Source organism: Nothobranchius furzeri, chromosome 6, assembly GCF_043380555.1.
Source record: "Nothobranchius furzeri strain GRZ-AD chromosome 6, NfurGRZ-RIMD1, whole genome shotgun sequence".
Lineage (NCBI taxonomy): Eukaryota > Metazoa > Chordata > Actinopteri > Cyprinodontiformes > Nothobranchiidae > Nothobranchius > Nothobranchius furzeri.
Genome location: NC_091746.1, coordinates 22,431,210 through 22,451,953, shown reverse-complemented (window position 1 = coordinate 22,451,953; position 20,744 = coordinate 22,431,210). Strand labels below are relative to the sequence as shown.

At 45.2% G+C, this 20,744-nt stretch overlaps 1 protein-coding gene across 1 annotated transcript; it reads left to right on the top strand.

The window, feature by feature from the left end:
* Nucleotides 1-1,984: 1,984 nt before the first annotated feature.
* mri1 (methylthioribose-1-phosphate isomerase 1) lies at nucleotides 1,985-18,110 on the top strand. The gene is made up of 7 exons (XM_054743997.2): nucleotides 1,985-2,346; nucleotides 6,031-6,254; nucleotides 14,281-14,450; nucleotides 14,538-14,714; nucleotides 14,788-15,012; nucleotides 16,696-16,850; nucleotides 17,957-18,110. The coding sequence occupies exons 1-6, from the start codon at nucleotides 2,215-2,217 to the stop codon at nucleotides 16,827-16,829; spliced, it is 1,062 nt and encodes a 353-aa protein (XP_054599972.1). The 5' UTR covers nucleotides 1,985-2,214; the 3' UTR covers nucleotides 16,830-16,850; nucleotides 17,957-18,110.
* Nucleotides 18,111-20,744: the final 2,634 nt, after the last annotated feature.

The following is a 20,744-nucleotide window of genomic DNA, read 5'->3' as shown; positions in this document are numbered from 1 at the left end:
TGAAGTGTGTTTATACGTTTCTATTTCTGTTTTCTCTTGTGTTTGAGTGTAATTTTATACTCTTGTAACAATCACAGATTTTCACTTGTTTCAGTCCCTTAAAAACTTGATTTTAATCCCAGTAACTCCACATTGATGCACATCACTGGTGCAGTAATGCAGTTTAAATGCTGATCAATCTGAAAAGAAGAATTTTAAAAAGTGTAACTTTGACTAAAATTAATGTAGACTCTACACATTTTATGCTTTTTTTCCTGTAGATTTTCACGCCAGCGCAGAAATAAATGAAGCCCACTTGATGCCTGAGATGGGAGAATAAAACTCATGATTCTTCTTAGCAACTTTTACCACGGCTCTTTCTGCCGAAACTCCGTAAACTAACGTGATCGTACATTTAACTGTTGTTGGTCACTCACCCACATTCAGATAAGTTTTCAGGCCCTAACCGTCTAAACAGCTTATGCTTAAATAATACAGCCTGAAAACAACAAACCCCAAAAAATAAAAGCAAACAGAAGCTTTTGACAGAAAATTGTTGCAGCAAAGTGCACTATGTCAATCCTACTTCAGACCTGAAAACAAACAGTAGAGGTCCTGGACTGATGGCATAATCAAATTCTGCAAACTTCTTCATCTCATTGACAACTAAAATCTGAAATTATGCGCAAAATGTAGGAAATTTGGATAGAAAAAAGTTTCTAACTCAGGAACAACTGTAGTGGCTTCATGTACTCATGCACATCAACAAAAAACGTGTTGTCCCAAACTAGCATCACTCCTCAAATACCGTCATGGCCTCTGAAGCTACCATGTTGCCATGGCAACAAGCTCATCAGCATTCAGTCTGCTAGGACAGAAGATTGTTCAGATGTGTCCTGCTGGTGATTTGCACGCCTCTCCTGCATTGTACAACACACGCCTGACTTAAACAAGTAAATGGTTCTTTGTTTTTCTTTCCTCTGTTGTAGAAATTCTTATTTTCTATGTTTTAATCTTATCCATGAAGAGATAATCAGTTGGTTTAAATTAATATTTATTTGCAGCAGCCATCAGTTTCTAAGAGCCAGTCGTGATTGTGCAGCACAAAGTGAGAAAGTGTGCAGGTGTGCTGACACCTGCCTGGTTGTTTAGACTTTATTATAAATGTGTTTGGTTTCAAAAGAAAAGGGTGGAAAAGGCTGACTCTGTGCTGTTATTGCCCTATAAAAAAATAATTCCTTTTATTAGAATGCACTGAAGTAAGTAGGAACCTGAGGGTGCAGCAGCTGTGGGTTTTATGCTAACGTCCTAGCCAGGGGGCGTGGTCAGGATGCACCTTAGATGTTATGCTAATATCCTAGCCAGGGGGCGTGGTCAGGATGCACCTACGATGTTATGCTAATATCCTAGCCAGGGGGCGTGGTCAGGATGCACCTTAGATGTTATGCTAATATCCTAGCCAGGGGGCGTGGTCAGGATGCACCTACCATGTTATGCTAATATCCTAGCCAGGGGGCGTGGTCAGGATGCACCTTAGATGTTATGCTAATATCCTAGCCAGGGGGCGTGGTCATGATGCAGCAGCTGTGTTTTATGCTAATGTCCTAGACAAGGGGGCGTGGTCAGGATACACCTTGGATGTTATGCTAACATCCTAGACAAGGGGGCGTGGTCAGGATGCAGCAGCTGTGTTTTATGCTAACGTCCTAGACATGGGGGCGTGGTCAGAACGCAGCAGCTTTTTGTTTTAAGCTAATGTCTTAGACGGGGGCGTGGTCAGGATGCAGCAGCTGTGTGTTATATGCTAACGTCCTAGACATGGGGGCGTGGTCAGGACGGGGGCGTGGTCAGGGAGCTGAGGTCTTCCTGCTAACATGAACACGTGGTTCCGTCTGCCTTCCTGCTTCTCTGTCGGCGTGTGAAGGTTTTCCAGCCTGACTCCTCTTTTTTCTCCTCCTCCGACACCAGGAGCGGACCTTCTCCCGTCTGCTTTTTATTTCGCTCCTCCTCCAGCTCCTGCCAGGCTGCCTCCGTTCTCTGTGACGTGTCCCGGTTATACAGACAGCCAGGCCGCTGTCCCTCCAACGTGGATCCCCTCCGGCTGAACGTGTGTGCGCGAGAGAGTGAATAAGTGTGTGCGCGCGCGTGCGTTTCCTCCTCCAACACCGATCTGTCCTCCTCAACCCCCCACCCTCCTTCTCTCTCCCTCCCCCTCTCTCACCTAATTCCTCGGTCATGACGCTGGAAGCGATCCGCTACCGGACCGGGTCCCTGCAGATCCTCAACCAGCTGCTGCTGCCTCACCAGACCGTTTACGATGACGTCCGCTCCGTGCAGGACGCCTACGAGGCCATCAAGACCATGAAGGTACGTCCTCTCTGCACCCCCACCCCGTTTGTGCATGTGCTCGGTCGGCTCTTTTGTGCTGCTGCCGTCGCCGTCGGCCTCCGTGGGTTTTTGTTTGGGTGCACCTGGAGCTGCCCCATCCTAAAGCTGCCTCCATTCATATTTTCCACATGATGGTGCGGTATGGATGTAGCTTGTGTTTGAGCTACATCCACCCACCAACACCCCTCCTCCGATTTTCTTTGGGAGAGATTATGAATGAATTATTAATGACCCTTGCCAGGGCTTTTGTTCACGTTCTGGTCTTGTGGAGCACTCTGGCGTGCCCAGCTCATGCAACTCTCACTGTTTGAATCAGCAGCAGGAGAGGGCACTTTTCAGGATTATTTCACTTAGATCTGAGGAGAATTTGACTATTTTACAACGTTAATGAAGCAGTGTGCCCAAAGCAGGGAGATAAATAATCTAATTTAGATCCATTTTGGTGATAGGTCTTCGCTCAGTAACTCAAATGTGATAGAAAAAGATTTAAAGGTCTCTCTGGATGCACCAAAAATTCAGCCACCAAAATGACCCCAAACTGCAGATCTAAATCATGGAAACAACACAGCCAGAATAGGCCGTCGGGTGAACCCCGTTCTTGTTCATCATGCTTCCACCTGTGGTAGATACCTGCTCTTTCCTTCATAGAAATAATACATTCGTAGAGATTTCAAAAGTAAGGTTTTTCCCTTTTGGTAATGCTGTTTTATTACCACTGTTGTTCTGAAAAATCCCCTCAAAGCCAGTAAGCTATTATTGTAACCTTTGACCTCTAAAAACAACAAATTAAAGGAAACTTCTAGAACTATACAGCATACTGTAGGGAACAGAGACATACGATGTATGTGCGGTATTGCACAAGTATTGAACACATACTGAGTATTTCTGTTATTGTGTATACAGTATGCCACCCAGCTCCTGGTGCAATCTACTGTCATCTCCCCCCTCGATTACTGCAATGCCCTTCTAACTGGTCCTCCAGGCTGTACTGTGAGACCTCTTCAAATGGTCCAGCGCGTCTGGTCTTCAATCAGCCAAAAAGAGCACACGTCACCCCTCTGTTCATTGAGCTCCACTGGCTACCGCTAGCAGCACGCATCAAATTCAAATTGCTAACACTAGCATACAAAGTCCTGGATGGTACGGCTCCCATCTACCTGAATCCTCTTGCAAAGGCTTACATCTCGGGCTGGCTGCTCCGGTCATCACAGGATCGTCGGCTAGCAGTGCCTACACCACGCTCAGGACAATCCAGACTCTTCTCGTGTATCGTTCCACAAATGTGGAATGGCCTACCAAGCACTACCAGAACAGGGGCTTCCTTTTCAATTTTCAAGAAACTCCTGAAGACCCTGCTCTTCAGAGAGCATCTTCTAAACTAGCACCCTCCCTGCACCCCCCCCACCCCCACCCCCACCGTCCACTCCTTGTTCCCTCCTCTCCTTGATTCATCATGCTGCGTCACTGCCACCTAGGATTGCCTGGTAGTGTTTGTTGTTAGCCTCAAGGGCGACCTGCTGCCCTTGTTGGCAGCCAAGAACCCAGCTAGTGTTTTAACTAGCTTGTTCAGTCTCGGTCTTGGTCAGAGCTGCCTGCACCCCAACCGACCACAGCAGAGCGATAAATGGATTTTAGGGGAATAATTTCTCACGTTATTTTGTGACCTCACAGGATGAGCTGTGAAACCCTTTCCCTCTCGTTTGACGTCAGAAGTGCTCTCAGTTGGAAGGAGGCGTGTGTGTAAAGCTCTGTTTTGTTACATGCCGCTTTTGTGTTAAAAGGGAGTTTTCCTCTCCACTGTCGCTGCATGCTTGCTTAGTATGAGGATTGCTGTAAAGACTACTCGATGCGACCTGCTGGGCTTCTTATATAGGAAACTTGTTGCTGATTGGCTTAATGACCTGACCTGTACTGGGATGTTTTCTGAGTGAAGGTCCTTGATTTGGTGCTTTTTAAATAAACTGAATTGAAAACTGAAATAAATTTCACGTCTGGTGGAAAGAAGGGATGAGAATGAAATGAGTTCAGGTCAACGGGGCGAAAAGAGCTATTTTCTAATCCACTTTATGCCTTAACTCACACACCTTGTACTTCTATTTAAATGAAAAGTAATGATGGTGTTTCGACCACACCTGCCACGTACTTTGAGATTAATCAGCTTGTAAAAGTTTGTAATCAGCATGACTACAAATCAGACGTCGGCGCGTCACATATGTGACGTCACCACAGAGTCTCCTCCCCCTAGCGTAGCTGCTACTCACCACATGACCAGATTTATGGTGGTTCTTTCCTCCTGAAGGAAGGATTTGAAGTTCGCTGAACTTACAGCCATTTTCCCTGTTTTTCTGGTTCGATAGCATCACTTTGATGATGCACATTTGTAGTTCTGGACTTATTTTCACATGAAACCTAAAACAACATCCCCCCCCCCCCCCCCCCGTTCAAAAACGAGCGTTTTCATGGCATCAGAATATGTCTTTAACATTCCATGCGCTCAGACCGACATCTAAGTGGTTCCAGGTCGATCTTATTAGCGAATGCACAACAACGCTGCAGCAGTATTTTGGGACGTCCTGTCCTGCTTTATGCTGTTACACGTGTTGCTTTGTGACGATGGTCTTGTCAGAAGACTGCGTCTGCGGTCCCGTCACTTCCCGTATGCGAGCGTCCTACCGGTTTAGTTTTCTGACTCGTTTACATGCAGAATGTAATCTGATTACTGCTGCATTACCTGGGTGCTTCAGCTCGGTTTCAACCAGTTCGCCTCCTTCAGCCAGACTAACAAGTTTACATGCAAATAACCCTTAAGGACCCATGGTCACACTGGTGTCGCATCCCATTTCAAACATCTGCAAATTTGCTTCTGGAGTAATATTCAAGTTTAACAACTCCAGGTGAAATCCTATACGTACGTAGATTGAACATTATTAAACTTCTCGTATTCTAATGAATGTTTTTCTACATTTTGATGTATTTTTTCCCAATCTGTTTTCTATTTCAAAAGGGCTTGGGTCCTTAAGGCTTAAAAGACAGACGTGGGTCTCTTTAGGGATTACTCTGGTTTTCTGATGTGAACTCACGGGCATCAAATGTGAAATCTATGGCTCGAAACAAATGGGATTAAGAAGGAGCTTTTGTAGCCCCGTTGACTCATCTTTGTTGTTCTGGGGACCCATGGTCCAGAAGTAGCCACTTTGTAGCCTACGTCCACGTTAGTGGTGTGCTTGTTGCTATGGTAACGGTTATGTTGTAGGTGTGCAGAGATGTCTTTTGTGGTACGTAGTCGTTTAACACTGTTTTTATTGGAGAACGTACCTAATCTCACAGGCTGTGTACATTTATTATTGATTCTTTTTATTTACAGTTTATTACTTAATGTAAATGAGTGGGGTCAAGTCAAACGTTTCATTTAGAGTTTTAGTTTATATTGTGCATTGTTGTCATGTCAGTGCTAAATAAATATTCTCATGGTTTTTATTGATTTATTGAAACGCCTTGGTTTTAGTAAGGCTAGCACACATTGTAGTTATACATGCTGTGGCTTTAATTACTCACACAATCTTTTATTTCGATGTTTTGCTTTTAGGATTTCGACCTTGGTTTTGTCATTTTTTGGTTTTGGCCAGTAAAATAATACGTGGCTTCCTCACCGTCACCTCACAGGTTCGAGGAGCCCCTGCCATCGCCATCGTGGGCTGCCTCAGCCTGGCTGTGGAGCTGCGAGCGGGTGCTGGGGGTGATGACCCTGTTACCTTCATTAGGGAGTCTCTGTGTCATCTGACTTCTGCCAGGCCCACTGCCGTCAACATGGGCCGTGCTGCACGCGAGCTGATGGAGTTTGCGGAAAATGAGAGTATGGAGAAAAACTCGGAGCAGCTCAGAGAAAGGTGAGCATCTACAGCGTTCTCACATAGACTCGCCGGATTTGTGTAGACGAGTCCTTTTGGTTCCTAAACAGGAGTTTCTTGTAAAAACGAAGCAACAGGCTGACAGCAGAGGAGCGAAGACAGTTTAGCTGTTCACAGAAAAGACCGCGGCTAATGTTTTCAGACCTGAGTGTTAAACCTGTGGAGTTCCAGTAGTTTTTACTCGGTTCTCCATAACGGGCATATTTCACTGTATTAGCAGGCAGTGCGTTCTGAACATGGACGTAATTTTTGGGGGGGACAGGGGGGACATGTCCCCCCCACTTTTTCCAAAATCAAGTTCTGACCCCTGTACTTTTTACCATCCAAAAACAATATTACGCTATATTAAATTGACAGTGGTTGAGCTCTGAGACCAAGTGGAAAACAGCCGTTTGTGTTGAAACCTGTTTCCCATTAGAGCATACTGTAAAGATCCCCCCCCCCCCCCCCCCCGTGTCCCCCCCACTTCTCAAGTGAAAATTACGTCCATGGTTCTGAATGACTCTGGCACTAACGCACGAACATCTGCTCAATGTCTGCAACGCCGACTGAGTCAAAGTTAGTTAGCAGTAGTGGCCATCTTGAACAGTGGTGACTCAAAGCATTAAGTCAATTTTATGATTACTTTCTGAATGCTTATATTAAAATCTATATTAGTTTAATATAATTTTGATTTAAACCCGACTTAAACATGGTGGAGCGTCTAAAACGAGCTGCTGCTGTAACGCTGATGCACACAGGTGTTTCCTGGGAAAAGTTGCTCATTATCAGGTGCAAAGGTGCAAATTAGAAAAATAACATGTCATTGCTGCAGAAAAAGTTCAGGGGTCGGCAACCCGCGGCTCCCTGTGTTTATAAAATAATGAATGAATATTTAATAAAAATGTGTTTTAGTTTTCTGCATTCATTTTTTATCTGCATGCCAATTCTAAGAGTATAGATCGTCTTGTTTATAACCTAAACAAAAGGATAAAGACCTGAGGTGACGGGCCTCTATAGGAGCTTTCTGAGCTGAAGAGGATGTGAGCTTCTGGACTCAGACAGGCTCATGGAGGCGTCGCCACACTGGAAACAGGAACCAGCGCTATTCAGCCAAAGCTTCATCATCAGGGACATTTTCTAAGTGACACGTCTCTCTGAGAGACGGGGTTAGGAGAACACTCGCTTCAGTGAGAGGAATCTTCCTGCGTGGTTCTGGTTCTGCTGCTGCCGGTGACCCACGCGCTCCAAGCTCCTCTCCACCTTACGTACGAGCTGACAGCGAGCTGCGTTGGGCGGGGTCCAGCTCAGATGTTCTGATGGGAATTATCTACCTCCTCTGTGTGCATAATGATTAAAATGTCAGCCACCTGCACACGTCGGGGTAATTCTTCCTAAACGACCAACAGGCTGGAGGTCTCTCCGTCCAAACAAACGGTCAAATACGGGAAATATCGGGTCAGTGCGAGCCCCGCCTTTCAACCGTTTAGTGAAGATTGTTGCAAAGAGAAACGGATAAACCCGTTTAACACCAGAGCCGTTATCTCCGTGACTTTAATTACTCCCAACGAGACGGAGCCTGGATTTGGGTTCTGAACAGTTTAAACCAATCAGTCAATCAGGTTTACTTATATAGCACATACCACCACCTTATCGGAGGCCCGAGGAGCTGAGCAGCACGTAAAAACAACACAGCAGATAAGAGAGTAACATTGATGAAAAAGTAAATAGAAAAGTAAAAGTAATTAAGAACCATACAGTACAGAAGGTAAAAATACAAAAGCCAGGGTTAGGGTTAGGGGGAAAGCTAGTAGATAAAAGCGAGTTTTCAGGTGAGACTTAAACTCCTGTAGAGAAGGAGCTAGCTTCACTGCCAGAGGGAGATCGTTCCATAAGGAACGTTACTGAGAAGGCTGCAAAAAGCAGAGACCCGACCCTCAGGCCACCAAAACGGATCCTCTCAACACCTTAGTTGCGCCTAGAAGTCCTGTTTGTGACATTATCCTCACATTTTATTTTGAAACCTTATTCATGTCACTTTTTTCATGTAAGAGATCAGAGGAAGTTCAGCAGGAAAATTATGAAGAAGGTGAGACAGGCAGCGCCAGACCTGCTGAGGGTGAGACAGGGAGAACCAGACCTGCTGAGGGTGAGACAGGCAGCGCCAGACCTGCTGAGGGTGAGACAGGGAGAACCAGACCTGCTGAGGGTGAGACAGGCAGCGCCAGACCTGCTGAGGGTGAGACAGGGAGAACCAGACCTGCTGAGGGTGAGACAGGCAGCGCCAGACCTGCTGAGGGTGAGACAGGGAGAACCAGACCTGCTGAGGGTGAGACAGGCAGCGCCAGACCTGCTGAGGGTGAGACAGGGAGAACCAGACCTGCTGAGGTGCAGGTAGGTGCTACAATGAAGAGTGAGATTTTAGATGGTTGTTGATGAGAGGAAGATTCGAGCATGAAAACAAGTGAACACGACTAAATAATACTATAACAACCATGATTTTAATGTTGCACTAGTCGTCCAACAGTGTTTTTACTCCTTATTCATGTCCACTGTTTTTATATTAGAGATCAGATGAAGTTCAGCAGGAACCTGCTGAGGGCGAGACAGGGAGAGCCAGACCTGCTGAGGGTGAGACGGGGAGAGCCAGACCTGCTGAGGGCGAGATGGGGAGAGCCAGACCTGCTGAGGGTGAGACGGGGAGAGCCAGACCTGCTGAGGGTGAGACGGGGAGAGCCAGACCTGCTGAGGGTGAGACGGGGAGAGCCAGACCTGCTGAGGGTGAGACGGGGAGAGTCAGACCTGCTGAGGGTGAGACGGGGAGAGCCAGACCTGCTGAGGGTGAGACGGGGAGAGCCAGACCTGCTGAGGGTGAGACGGGGAGAGCCAGACCTGCTGAGGGTGAGACGGGGAGAGCCAGACCTGCTGAGGGTGAGACTGGGAGAGCCAGACCTGCTGAGGGTGAGACGGGGAACGCCAGACCTGCTGAGGGTGAGACGGGGAGAGCCAGACCTGCTGAGGGTGAGACTGGGAGAGCCAGACCTGCTGAGGGTGAGACGGGGAACGCCAGACCTGCTGAGGGTGAGACGGGGAGAGCCAGACCTGCTGAGGGTGAGACGGGGAGAGCCAGACCTGCTGAGGGTGAGACGGGGAGAGCCAGACCTGCTGAGGGTGAGACGGGGAGAGCCAGACCTGCTGAGGGTGAGACGGGGAACGCCAGACCTGCTGAGGGTGAGACGGGGAGAGCCAGACCTGCTGAGGTGCTACAGTGAAGAGTGATATGATTTTAGGTGGCTGATGAGAGGAAGATTTGGATGTGATAAGTGAACACAGTTGAATGTATTTAATCCCAACAAGTAGGGCTGGGCAGTACGGCTTAAGAATAAAACAAATGCTTCCTTAGAAATATTAGAAAAATAAGTGTTAAACTGCATTCTGGCACATTTAAACTGCTATTTTGGCCACTGTTTTTTCTTTTGTCCATCTGAAAATGAATGTAGTTCCAGCTGCTGTTGTAAGTGAATAATTTCTTTTTTTATTCTGTCAGAAACAAACAGACTTTTCTGATTGTTGGTCAGCATTGTTGGCTGATGTAGTTTAAAATATTCTGATGAGAGTCAGATCAATTCAGTTTGAATATTCACAGCTTTAGTCTTGTATTAAATCTGTTTACACATCTCTACTCATATGAATAAGATAATATATCCTACATTCATATTATTAAATAAAAATAAAACAGTAGTGACACATAAACAGCTTTTTATAATTAAAACGTCCACGTTGGCCGGTAATCACCTGGATCTGGCTAATGGGGAGCCCAAGTCTCCTCCCCTTCTGGCTGGCTCATGGGTTCCCGATCAAAAAAAAAAACCCAGAATGTTAGTGAACTGGGCTATAAAAGTTATTTTCTTGTCTTTCTGGGCTTTCCCTTACGCCTTGAGTCACATCTGTCAGGCTTTTCTAATCCTAGAGTTTCACCATCTATCAGATTTTCTATCAGAAGCTAATGCCGAAGATAGTGGTAGGAGACTATGTTCATGTTCAGCCTGCATGAAACACTCAGTGACACGCTCGAATCAGAAATGATCATTAATTGTCATTTACTTCAGTGAGGTTGACCTACAGTATATATTGGCCTACAACAGATTTGTTAGTTTTCCAAAATGTCCCCCCCCCCCCCCCCACCCCCAATATTAAATTCGTTCCTACGCCCTTGGTGCTCGGCATGCACTAGTGCAATTTAAGGTGGTCCACCGTGTGCACCTGTCTAAGTCCAAGTTGGTACGTCTATACCCAAACATAGACCCAACTTGTGAACATTTTAGGGGTGCTCCTGGCTCTTTACTACATATGTACTGGTCGTGCCCCTCCCTGGCTAACTTTTGGAGATCAGTTTTCGGTCCAGTCTCTGAAGTTCTGCAGTGTCAGGTGGAGCCAAACCCCGTCTCTGCTATATTTGGTGTTGCCCCAGATCTGACCGTACCACATTCCAAACTAAGAATCCTATCCTTGTTCACCTTACTGGCCAGAAGAGCTGTTCTGCTGAAGTGGAAGGACTCTTTTTCCTCCCTCTCATGTCCACTGGATACGAGATACTGTTATGCATGGATCTTGAAAAAGTCAGATACACTGTCCGTGGTTCTGTAAACAAATTCTATAAAGCTTGGCAAACTTTTTTGACATTCGTTGAGAAATCCACAACTATTGTTTCTGAGTAGCACCCCCCCCCCCCCCACCCCCCATCCTTTTTTTTTCTCTAATTTCCTTTCCTGTTCAGGGTTGGCATTCTGGGGTTTGTTCTTGGGGGAAAACTTGAGAAAATTCACGTTGTTTTGAAATGTCAGGTCTATTTTTCTAAAATAAAAAAGACATGAATAAAAGAAATCTTTGTGTCATAACTGATTCAGACCTGAGCTTCACTGCTCACATTAAGGCTAGAACTAGATCAGCGTTTTATCATCTGCATCAAACATCACGACTCAGAGGTCTCATGTCCAGACCAGACTTAGAGAAACTCATTCATGTGTTCATCTCCAGCAGGCTGGACTATTGCAATGGTCACCTAACTGGTCTTCCCAAAAAGCTGTGAAGCAGCTGCAGCTTGTTCAGAACGCTGCTGCTAGTCTTAACAAGAACCAAGAGAACCGAACACATCACTCCTGTTCTTAGGTCTCTACACTGGTTACCAGTAAACTACAGAATCTGTTTCAAAGTGCTACTACTAGTTTATAAATCACTCAATATCATGGGGCCAGAATACATGTCAGATATCCTTCCTGTAGCCCAGCAGGAGGTCCTTAGGAAGAGGTCAGCTGGTAGAACCGGGTCAGAACCAAACATGGTGAAGCTGCTTTTAGCTACTATGCTGCACACAGATGGAATCAGCTTCCTCGTGACCTCAGATGGGCCACAGCTGTAGAAACGTTTCCATCAAAATGGAAAACATTCATGTTTTCATCAGTCTTTAACTCGTTCACTGCCAGCCGTTTCCTGATCGCTAACGGCCTTCGCTGCCAGCGTTTCTCACCGTTTTTACAGTTTTTTTAAGTCACAGAACGTTGCACGCTAGGATGATGTCGATTCCAAAACAAAGAGGAGTCTCGCCTCTTACATCAGGAAGAATTCGTGTGTTTCGAGCGTTATCCGTTCTTTCATAATTCGTTGTTGAATTGTGATCGGCAAACACTTTTCCGGTTCGCGCCTCACTTTTTTTACAGGAACGGCCCAAAACGATCTCCAAACACATGGATGGTCTGCTTCCTGATCATGTGATCTGTGACGTATGCGGATGAAGATCGGCTTCAGGGCTGAGATGTTTGTTCTCTCAGCGCGGGGGCTCGTTCTGATGCTCAAACTGTAAAAAAATGCAAATGATGACTTTAGTCGTCATTGGCAGTGAACAGTTGGATCTAAAATGATGACTTTAGTCGTCATTGGCAGTGAATGAGTTAAATTAATGTTCTCATGCTGCACCTTCTGCACTGTAGCTGCTCACCCTTCAACTTTGTTTCTGTTTCATTTTAAATTTTGTTTTCTGTCACGTTGGTTTGAATGTTCTTGCTAATGGAAAGCACGTTGAGTTGCCTCTGTGTGCTATAGAAATAAAGCTGCCTTGCCTTGTGTAATGGCCGCCAAAATACACGTCTGGAACACGTGCTTTGATGCCAAAGGGGACTAAAAAGCACTCATAAAAAATGCACGTATGGTGACACTTAGTACTAAAATAAAAGCTGCTTCAGTTTGCTAGATGAACAGTGGAAGTAAAAAATGTTCAGGCTAAATGCTTATAACGTTATTCCGCTCAAATAAAGTGGTTAATGCTATCCAGCCTATGCTGGATTTCTGACGAGGGGTGTTTATCTTTACTTCTGTTTATGTATTTGTTTTCTGTACAGCACTTGGGGGTTACGTTTGTGCCTGTAAAGCGCTACACAAGTAAAGACTGAGCTGAGTTGCTTTGAGTCATTTTGCAGACACATTGTTGCTGTTGATTGTATGAAATTTTTTCTTTTGACTGACTTAAAAGGCCATTATTGATCAAACTGATCAATAACCTTGTCTCTGCAACAGCAGTGCTGTTGATTCAGGATCTGATGGGAAATCGAACATAACTTCATTTGAACGCTCCTCTCAGAATCCTGACTCATCTGTGTCAGCGGCGTGAGGAAAACATTCTCTGGACTAATTATTGCTGGGCGAGGATGTATGATATGAAATATATATGACGTCTTTTAGAGCAAATATTTGGGAGTTCAAAGTCCACGCTGGCATAGCATATGAGAAAATCTTAACATTATTTAGGGTTGATTATGACAGAAAATATATTTTCTGGTTAAGAATTGAATTTGACAAGCTGATATAAGAGCAAGTTTGACTGAAATAAGCACTCGTTACAACCGAGGAATGCAGCAAAGCATTGGTGAAGCCACAACACACACAACCATGAGGCGGATTGGCTACAACAGCAGAAGACCCCGCTGGGTACCACTCATCTCCACTACAAATGAGGAAAAGAGGCTACAATTTGCACCAGCTCACCAAAACTGGACAGTTGAAGACTGGAAAAATGTTGTCTGGTCTGAAGAGTCTGGATTTCTGTTGAGACATTCAAATGGTAGAGTCAGAGCATTGTTCCTGACCATGTCTATCCCTTCATGACCACCATGTACCCATCCTCTGATGGCTACTTCCAGCAGGATAATGCACCATGTCATAAAGCTTGTCATTTCTAATTGGTTTCTTGAACATGACGATGAGTTCACTGTACTACAACGGCCCCCACAGTCACCAGATCTGAACCCGATAGAGCATCTTTGGGATGTGGTGGAACGGGAGCTTCGTGCCCTGGATGTGCATCCCACACATCTCCATCAACCGCAAGGTGCTATCCTGTCAATATGGGCCAACATTTCTAAAGATGCTTTCAGCATCTTATTGAATCAACGCCACGTAGAATTAAGGCGGTTCTGGAGGTGAAAGGGGGTCAAACGCCGTATTGGTGTGGTGGTCCTACCATGGCGCAACAGCCATTTTTATGACAGAACATGACCACAGTATTACTACCAAGCGAGACGGAACGAATACCGCAAACTTAGCGCAACGCCATGCCGGCATGGCACGTTTATAAGACACACTGTTGCGGTAATACTACGCTGATTTGCCGGTACGGTGTGTTTTGTAAAATGGGCTACAAGGCGTGTTTCTATTGGTGGAACTTCAGAGTAAATTCGGCCGGTTGTTTGGTCAATGTCTGCTGTTGTAATTTCCTACTGAGTTTCAACCAATCAGCATGAGTTTAATAAATGTTCTGCTCAGTTACTCCACTGGGTCATTCCGAGTAACTACCCCTGATCAGGTACTCGGAAAGTTCCTGAAAATGGCCCAGAAAACAGCTGTTCGGCTGGCCCAGTAAGTGGAGACACGCGCATGTTGGGAAGTTTCTATGATTTTACCATGAAGTTCCAATAATGGAAACCAACCTAAAGGCCTCCTCTCATTCTGATTCCCATCCCCCCCCCCCCCCCAGTGTAATTGCCTGGATCGAAGACATGCTGGAGCGTGACGTCAATGACAACAAGAAGATTGGTAACTACGGAGCCCAGCATATCCTCTCAGGCGTCCCAAGGGACTCTGTGACTATCCTCACACATTGCAACACCGGCTCACTGGCCACGGCTGGATACGGGACCGCGCTGGGTGAGACAGAAGCTCAGGATCTGAATGGAGGCAGATTGTGAAGATTTTTTAGTCCTCTGACTGACTGTGACGCTGCTCTGTATGCAGGCGTGGTGAGAAGCCTGTACACTCTGGGCAGGCTGAAGCGTGTTTACTGCACGGAAACAAGGCCATACAACCAGGGGTCCAGATTGACAGCGTATGAGATGGTCGCTGAGGGAATACCTGCTACCCTTATTACAGACAGCATGGCCGCCCTCACCATGAGAGAAATGGACATCACAGGTGTGTTTTTGAATAGCGTCATATCTCTTTTCTTTATCTTTATCCAAACTTTACTTCTTGTGTTGTTCTGCAGCCGTGGTTGTAGGTGCTGATAGGGTGGTTGCCAATGGTGACACAGCCAACAAGGTGGGCACATACCAACTGGCCATTGCTGCTAAGCATCATGGGATCCCTTTCTACATAGCTGCGCCCAGCACATCGTGCGACCTGAGCCTGGAGAGTGGCAGGGACATCATCATAGAAGTGCGCCCTCCAGAGGAGCTCACCAGCATAAACGGGGTTCCTATCGCTGCCCCAGGTAAGAACAAGGACAAAAAAAGGGCTTGAACTAAAAAAATTGGACAGCATTTTTATTTATTTATTTTTACAAATAAAAGCAAAATCAAGAAAGTGAAGACACTGAAATGGAGATTTGGTACATAAGTTTAGGGTTAGGTGGCTATTTATTTTATTACCTGTTCAGAAATATCTTAATATGTTTATGTATTTAGCAGACGCTTTTGTCTAAAGCGACTTACAAGTGATAATCGGCATGTTGCCCTTGAGGCTAACAACAACAATAACAACAACTTGACATCAGTCATGGAGAGGAGGGAACAAAGGAGTGGACAGTAGAGAGGGGGACGGGTGCCGGGAGGGTGCTAGTTTAGAAGATGCTCTCTGAAGAGCAGGGTCTTCAGGAGTTTCTTGAAAAATGAAAAGGAAGTTCCTGTTCTGGTAGTGCTTGGAAGGTCATTCCACATTTGTGGAACGATGCATGAGAGGAACCTGGATGGTCCTGAGCGTGGTGTAGGCACTGCTAGCCGACGATCCTGTGATGACCGGAGCAGCCGGGCCGAGACGTAAGCCTTTGCAAGAGGATTCAGGTAGATGGGAGCGGTACCATCTCTGACTTTGTATGCTAGTGTTAGCAATTTGAATTTGATGCGTGCTGCTAGCGGTAGCCAGTGGAGCTCAATGAACAGAGGGGTGACGTGTGCTCTTTTTGGCTGATTGAAGACCAGACGCGCCGCTGCATTCTGGACCATTTGAAGGAGCCAGAGATAGGAAGTCCTTTTTGATTGAGATATTGTGCTGTATGGATGGTTTTGCTGGGATGACAAGTAGTTCAGTTTTAGGGAGATTGAGTTGGAGATGGTGGGATTTCATCCATTTTGATATGTCAGAGAGACAGTTTGATATTCGTGCAGAGACAGTGTGGTCGTCCGGTGGAAATGACAGATAGAGCTGGGTGTCGTCTGTAAGCAGTGGTAGGAGAAGCCATGTGATCGAATGATCTCACCCAGTGAGGTGGTGTATATGGCAAAGAGAAGAGGTCCTAGTACAGAGTCCCGGGGGACTCCTGTGGCAAGATTGTGCACAGTACAGGATTGTCCAAGCCAAGATACACTGAATGATTGTCCTGTGAGGTACGATTCAAACCAGGCGTGGGCTTTCTCTGTGATGCCCATGAACATAAATATATCAACATCCTATTGAAGAGACAAAGTTAATCATCCTAGAAATTCAGAGCCGTACAGAATCGCTTAGATGGCCGGAAATGGCCCCCGAGCTTTACTTTGGACATGTCTGGTCAACAGTGTGAAAGGCTGCAGTCAGGTCCAGCAGAACCAGAACAGAACAGTCCCCTGCATCACTGTGTCAGAAGGTCATTCGAGTACCCACATTTGACCACAAGATGACAGTATTACTTCAGTATTACATAATGCACCTTTAAATGTGTATAAATATGTTTCAAAAGAGAACAGAAATGAATTTTAGTTCTGTATTTGATCAGTTTGGGGTTTTGAGTCACACTGAAACGTGCACTGAAGTCCGAGGTGTGTGTGTGTGTGTGTGTGTGTGTGTGTGTGTGTGTGTGTGTGTGTGTGTGTGTGTGTGTGTGTGTGTGTGTGTGTGTGTGTGTGTGTGTGTGTGTGTGTGTGTGTGTGTGTGTGTGTGTGTGTGTGTGTATTCTTTAATAACCGTTCTTTTCTTGCAGGCATTGAGGTGTGGAACCCGGCCTTTGACGTGACCCCTCATCAGCTCATCACAGGGGGGATCATCACAGAGCTGGGGGTCTTCCTCCCCTCAGAGCTCCAGGCAGCGCTCACCGGTCGCCTCACAGCCCTCTAAGGCACCCGGTGCCCCCAGCAGGTTGCGGTGTTCTACTGCACATTTACATCAGACACTAAAAAAGACACTTGTCTACACTGAGGGTGCACAGGTTGTGGTTTTAGTTTTGCTTGGCTCTATACACACTTGCTGTTAAATGTCAGGTGTGCTCACAGGAAAAACAAACAAAAGCAAATCTTTCATCTCTCTGGCAGCCGGAAATCAAGCATCCACTGCAGGAAGTCCAGATGACGCGCAGCATCTCCTTCAGTCCAACTGTTTTCTAAGCTTCACACACCACCTTTCATTTTCTTTTGTTGCCTCTTTCTCTCCAAACAGCTTCTGCATCTACTGAAAAGGCTTAGTTGGGCTCTAATCTCTCAATTGTGTTTGGCAAAACTAATAATTTGAGGAAATGTTTTCGGACTTCAGCATTTATGAAAAATGACACCACTTATCCGTGGATTTCAGAGCTGTGGTGGTTTCCTAAATGCTGCTCCTTCCTGCCAGTAGTGTGTACATATGTAGAAAACTAACCTGCTACTAAAAGGTGTTCTAACCAGAAATGTGGTTACCGTATTTAAAGTCCAATTAGTCATCTAAAATGTTATATTAACATTTGATTTCTGTTCAGTGCTGAACTGTTGGTAGAGGACTGATCCAAATGATAGCTTTTAGATTTTCACACATTTTTAGTGATGTGGAATAATTGAGTTTTTCTTTTGATTTGCAGCAAATATTTGAACAAATTCTCACTAATCAGCTGAACCCTTTTCCAGTTCATAGCTGTATTTATACCTCACTTCATATATACTTCCCACCACGGCTAATCTGTACTGTATTATACCACACCTGTATTATTACAATGTACCTGTGGTCATGACACCTACCCTTACATTCAGACTGCCCCCCCCACCACCACCACCACCACCGAAAGGTCTGACATTTTCATTCATTTAGAGCTGTTTAAGCAACAATAGTTTAATTTGTTAGGCTGTAAACTGGGTTTAACCAGACCACCTGAAGAAGTGTAAGTAGCCTCTGGGAAAAGGATGTTCAACATACCTGTGAAAGTCTGGCCCTATCCGGGTCATTTAAGTTGGACCACAAGTCAAAATAAAAAGCAATAAATTGTGACTCTTATCCAGGGGCGGACTGGCCAAACACGTGGCAGCGGACCGGCAGCCACCCACCCCCACCCCTGCTCTGACAGCCAGAGGGAAGAAGAACATTTCTGCGTTCCTCCAATATCTTGGAAAATATCCAAATATTCTTGAAAATTTCTGACTTTAACTCAGAGAATTTTGGCGTATTTTTTGTGTGTCAAATCAAAATAACTGTTGCGTGTTTTTAAGCCTGCTGTCGTTTATGGTTATCGCTTCAGATGATCTAAAAGAGTCAGATAAATACCGTGGGTTTGGGTTAGTCCCAAACAAAAACATGAGACTGCTGTCATTTACACTTCAACTGGGAGAGAGTGAAGAAAAAATCAGGACCACTTGGTAGGAATTTTAAAGAAAATAATTATTACTTTGCTCCTGCAAACAAGCAAGAATTCAGTAGATTAAAGACCAGTAAGGCACAGCTAATGCAGACATGTCTGTGTATGGCTACAAAAATTCCCATAAGAACATTTAACTGTTAAAACCACATTTTTACGTTAACATCCTGCAGGAAGGAGATGACTGTTTAGTTTTAAAGGCACACTTGGCAGTTTTGAACCTTATCTCCTTGCTGTGCTTTTGTCTTTTTAACACCTTGATCTAGCAGCTGAAACGTCTCCCAGCCTTCATTAGTGTCTACAGCAGCGATTCATCACTAAAATAAACAAACTGCTGTGTTTATGTTTCAAACATGCAGTGCTGGATCCAGACTGCAGCGCCAGGCAGATGTTGAACGCTGTTTGATAATACTGAGCGATGCTCTATGGGTCAGTGGGTTAGGGTTGGCATTAAAATTGGACTTTTACCGCCATTGTATCATAGTACAAGGTAAGACTATCACTTTTACAGTTTTGTAAAAAAAAAATCACTTTTCTAAAAAAGGGAAAACTCCGTATTAAGATGTGAGCGGGGGTGTCTTTATTTTGTTTAATAATCTGTGAAAATCACTGCGACGATGTGTGGACTGCATGAAGATGTTGCACTAACCATTTTCTCATTTCTAATTTAGGCCCTCCCCTAACTTTTACATTTCATTCCCCAAAAAGTTGTTAAATGTTAGGAACATATTCACTTCTCAGAATTACTGCATTTTCAGTCCGTTTGTGCCGTTAAGATCGGCTTTACAGAAACATCACAGACATTTGTACATGTCAGAAAGGCCATCGAACAAAGCGTTGGAGTTGCACCTTCGGTCTTTTCTTTTTACAGCTTAACTCTGCATAATATTGAGCTGAGTAAGACTTAACACCTGGGAGCTTTTATTTTAACCTCACATACCTCCAGTTATCCAGGTAACTTCCTTTTACTGAGTTGGAGGCTTTTATTTTGAAAGTCTTTTCTCTAAATGTGCCGTACGCTTTCTTACATTTTCTGGCTTATTTTCCAACAGAGCCCGGAAAAACGCATCTTGCAGCAGAGGATGAACAATTAGACGGTTATAACTGAGTTGTGCATAACTTAGCAGCTGGGAGATGATCAAACTTGGGGAAGATGGTAGTTGGTGAACATAAAATACTGGTTTCAATTAAAAAGAACAATAAAGAGTTTATTTGAAAAATAGTTTTACTTCTCTACTTCACAGTACCAGAACTAGGCCCAAAATCCCAAGGTGCTGTTTAACACCATCAGCAGCATTGTCTCTCCTGCCTCTCCTACAGCCTCCATCCACTCTATTGCAGACTGTGAGAACTTTCTGTCTTTCTTTGTGGACAAAGTCAATAAGGTTAGATCTAGCATCTCTCCTTCAGCCTTATCGCCGCCTCTCCCGACTCCAACCAGGCCCCTCATCCTAGATAGCTTTGCTCCTGTTTCTTTGCCTGAGTTAACCAAACTAGTTAACTCTATGAAGACCTCTGCATGCCCCCTCCACATCTTACCCTCATCTTTGTTTAAAAGTGCTTTTCAGTCCATCGGTCCCAGCGTGTTCTCTATAATTAATGCTTCTCTGGTTTCTGGTCAGGTCCCTGATTACTTTAAGAACGCTGTACTCCACCAGCTTCTTAAAAAACCGAGTCTTGATGCCTCTCTCCATAGCAGCTTCAGACCCATCTCTAAACTTCTGTTCATCTCCAAGATCTTGGAAAAGGTTGTGGCTAAACAACTCACAGCTGCTCTTGATGAACATAACATCTATGATAGCTTCCAGTCAGGTTTTCGTAGAGCTCATTCTACTGAAACAGCTCTTCTTAGGGTCTGTAATGACCTTCTGACCCACAGTGATGCAGGGGACTGTTCTGTTCTGGTCCTGCTGGACCTGACTGCCGCCTTTGACACTGTTGACCATCACCTGCTACTGGAGAGGCTGGGAGACTGGGTAGGCCTATCAGGATCTGCTCTGGAGTGGTCCTCCTCTTATCTTTCTGAGCGCTCCTTTTCGGTGGCCGTCTCCAAGTTTAGGTCCTCCACCACCTCCCTTACCCAGGGTGTCCCACAAGGTTCTGTGCTGGGGCCTCTGCTCTTCCTCCTCTATCTGCTTCCTCTTCAGCACATCCTGAGCTCCATCAAAGGAATCTCCTACCATCTTTATGCAGATGGCATCCAACTGTACATCTCCTTTAAGCCTCATGAGATGTCTAAGCTGCAGCTGTTACACTCCTGCTTAGACTCTATCAAAACCTGGATGGCTGGGAGCTTTCTACAGCTGAATGAAGATAAGACTGAGATTCTCATCTGTGCCCCAGACAAGCTGGTTCCCAAAGTCAGAGACTCTCTTGGTCAGCTTGCTTCTTACACCAAACCTTCCGTCAGGAATCTTGGTGTGACCTTTGACCCA

Excerpts from the sequence above, each read along its gene's own strand:
- mri1 (XM_054743997.2), top strand. The coding sequence starts at position 2,215 with ATGACGCTGGAAGCGATCCGCTACCGGACCGGGTCCCTGCAGATCCTC. Across the intron at positions 6,255-14,280 it reads TCGGAGCAGCTCAGAGAAAG|TGTAATTGCCTGGATCGAAG; the intron begins GTGAGCATCTAC and ends CCCCCCCCCCAG. Across the intron at positions 14,451-14,537 it reads TGGATACGGGACCGCGCTGG|GCGTGGTGAGAAGCCTGTAC; the intron begins GTGAGACAGAAG and ends CTCTGTATGCAG.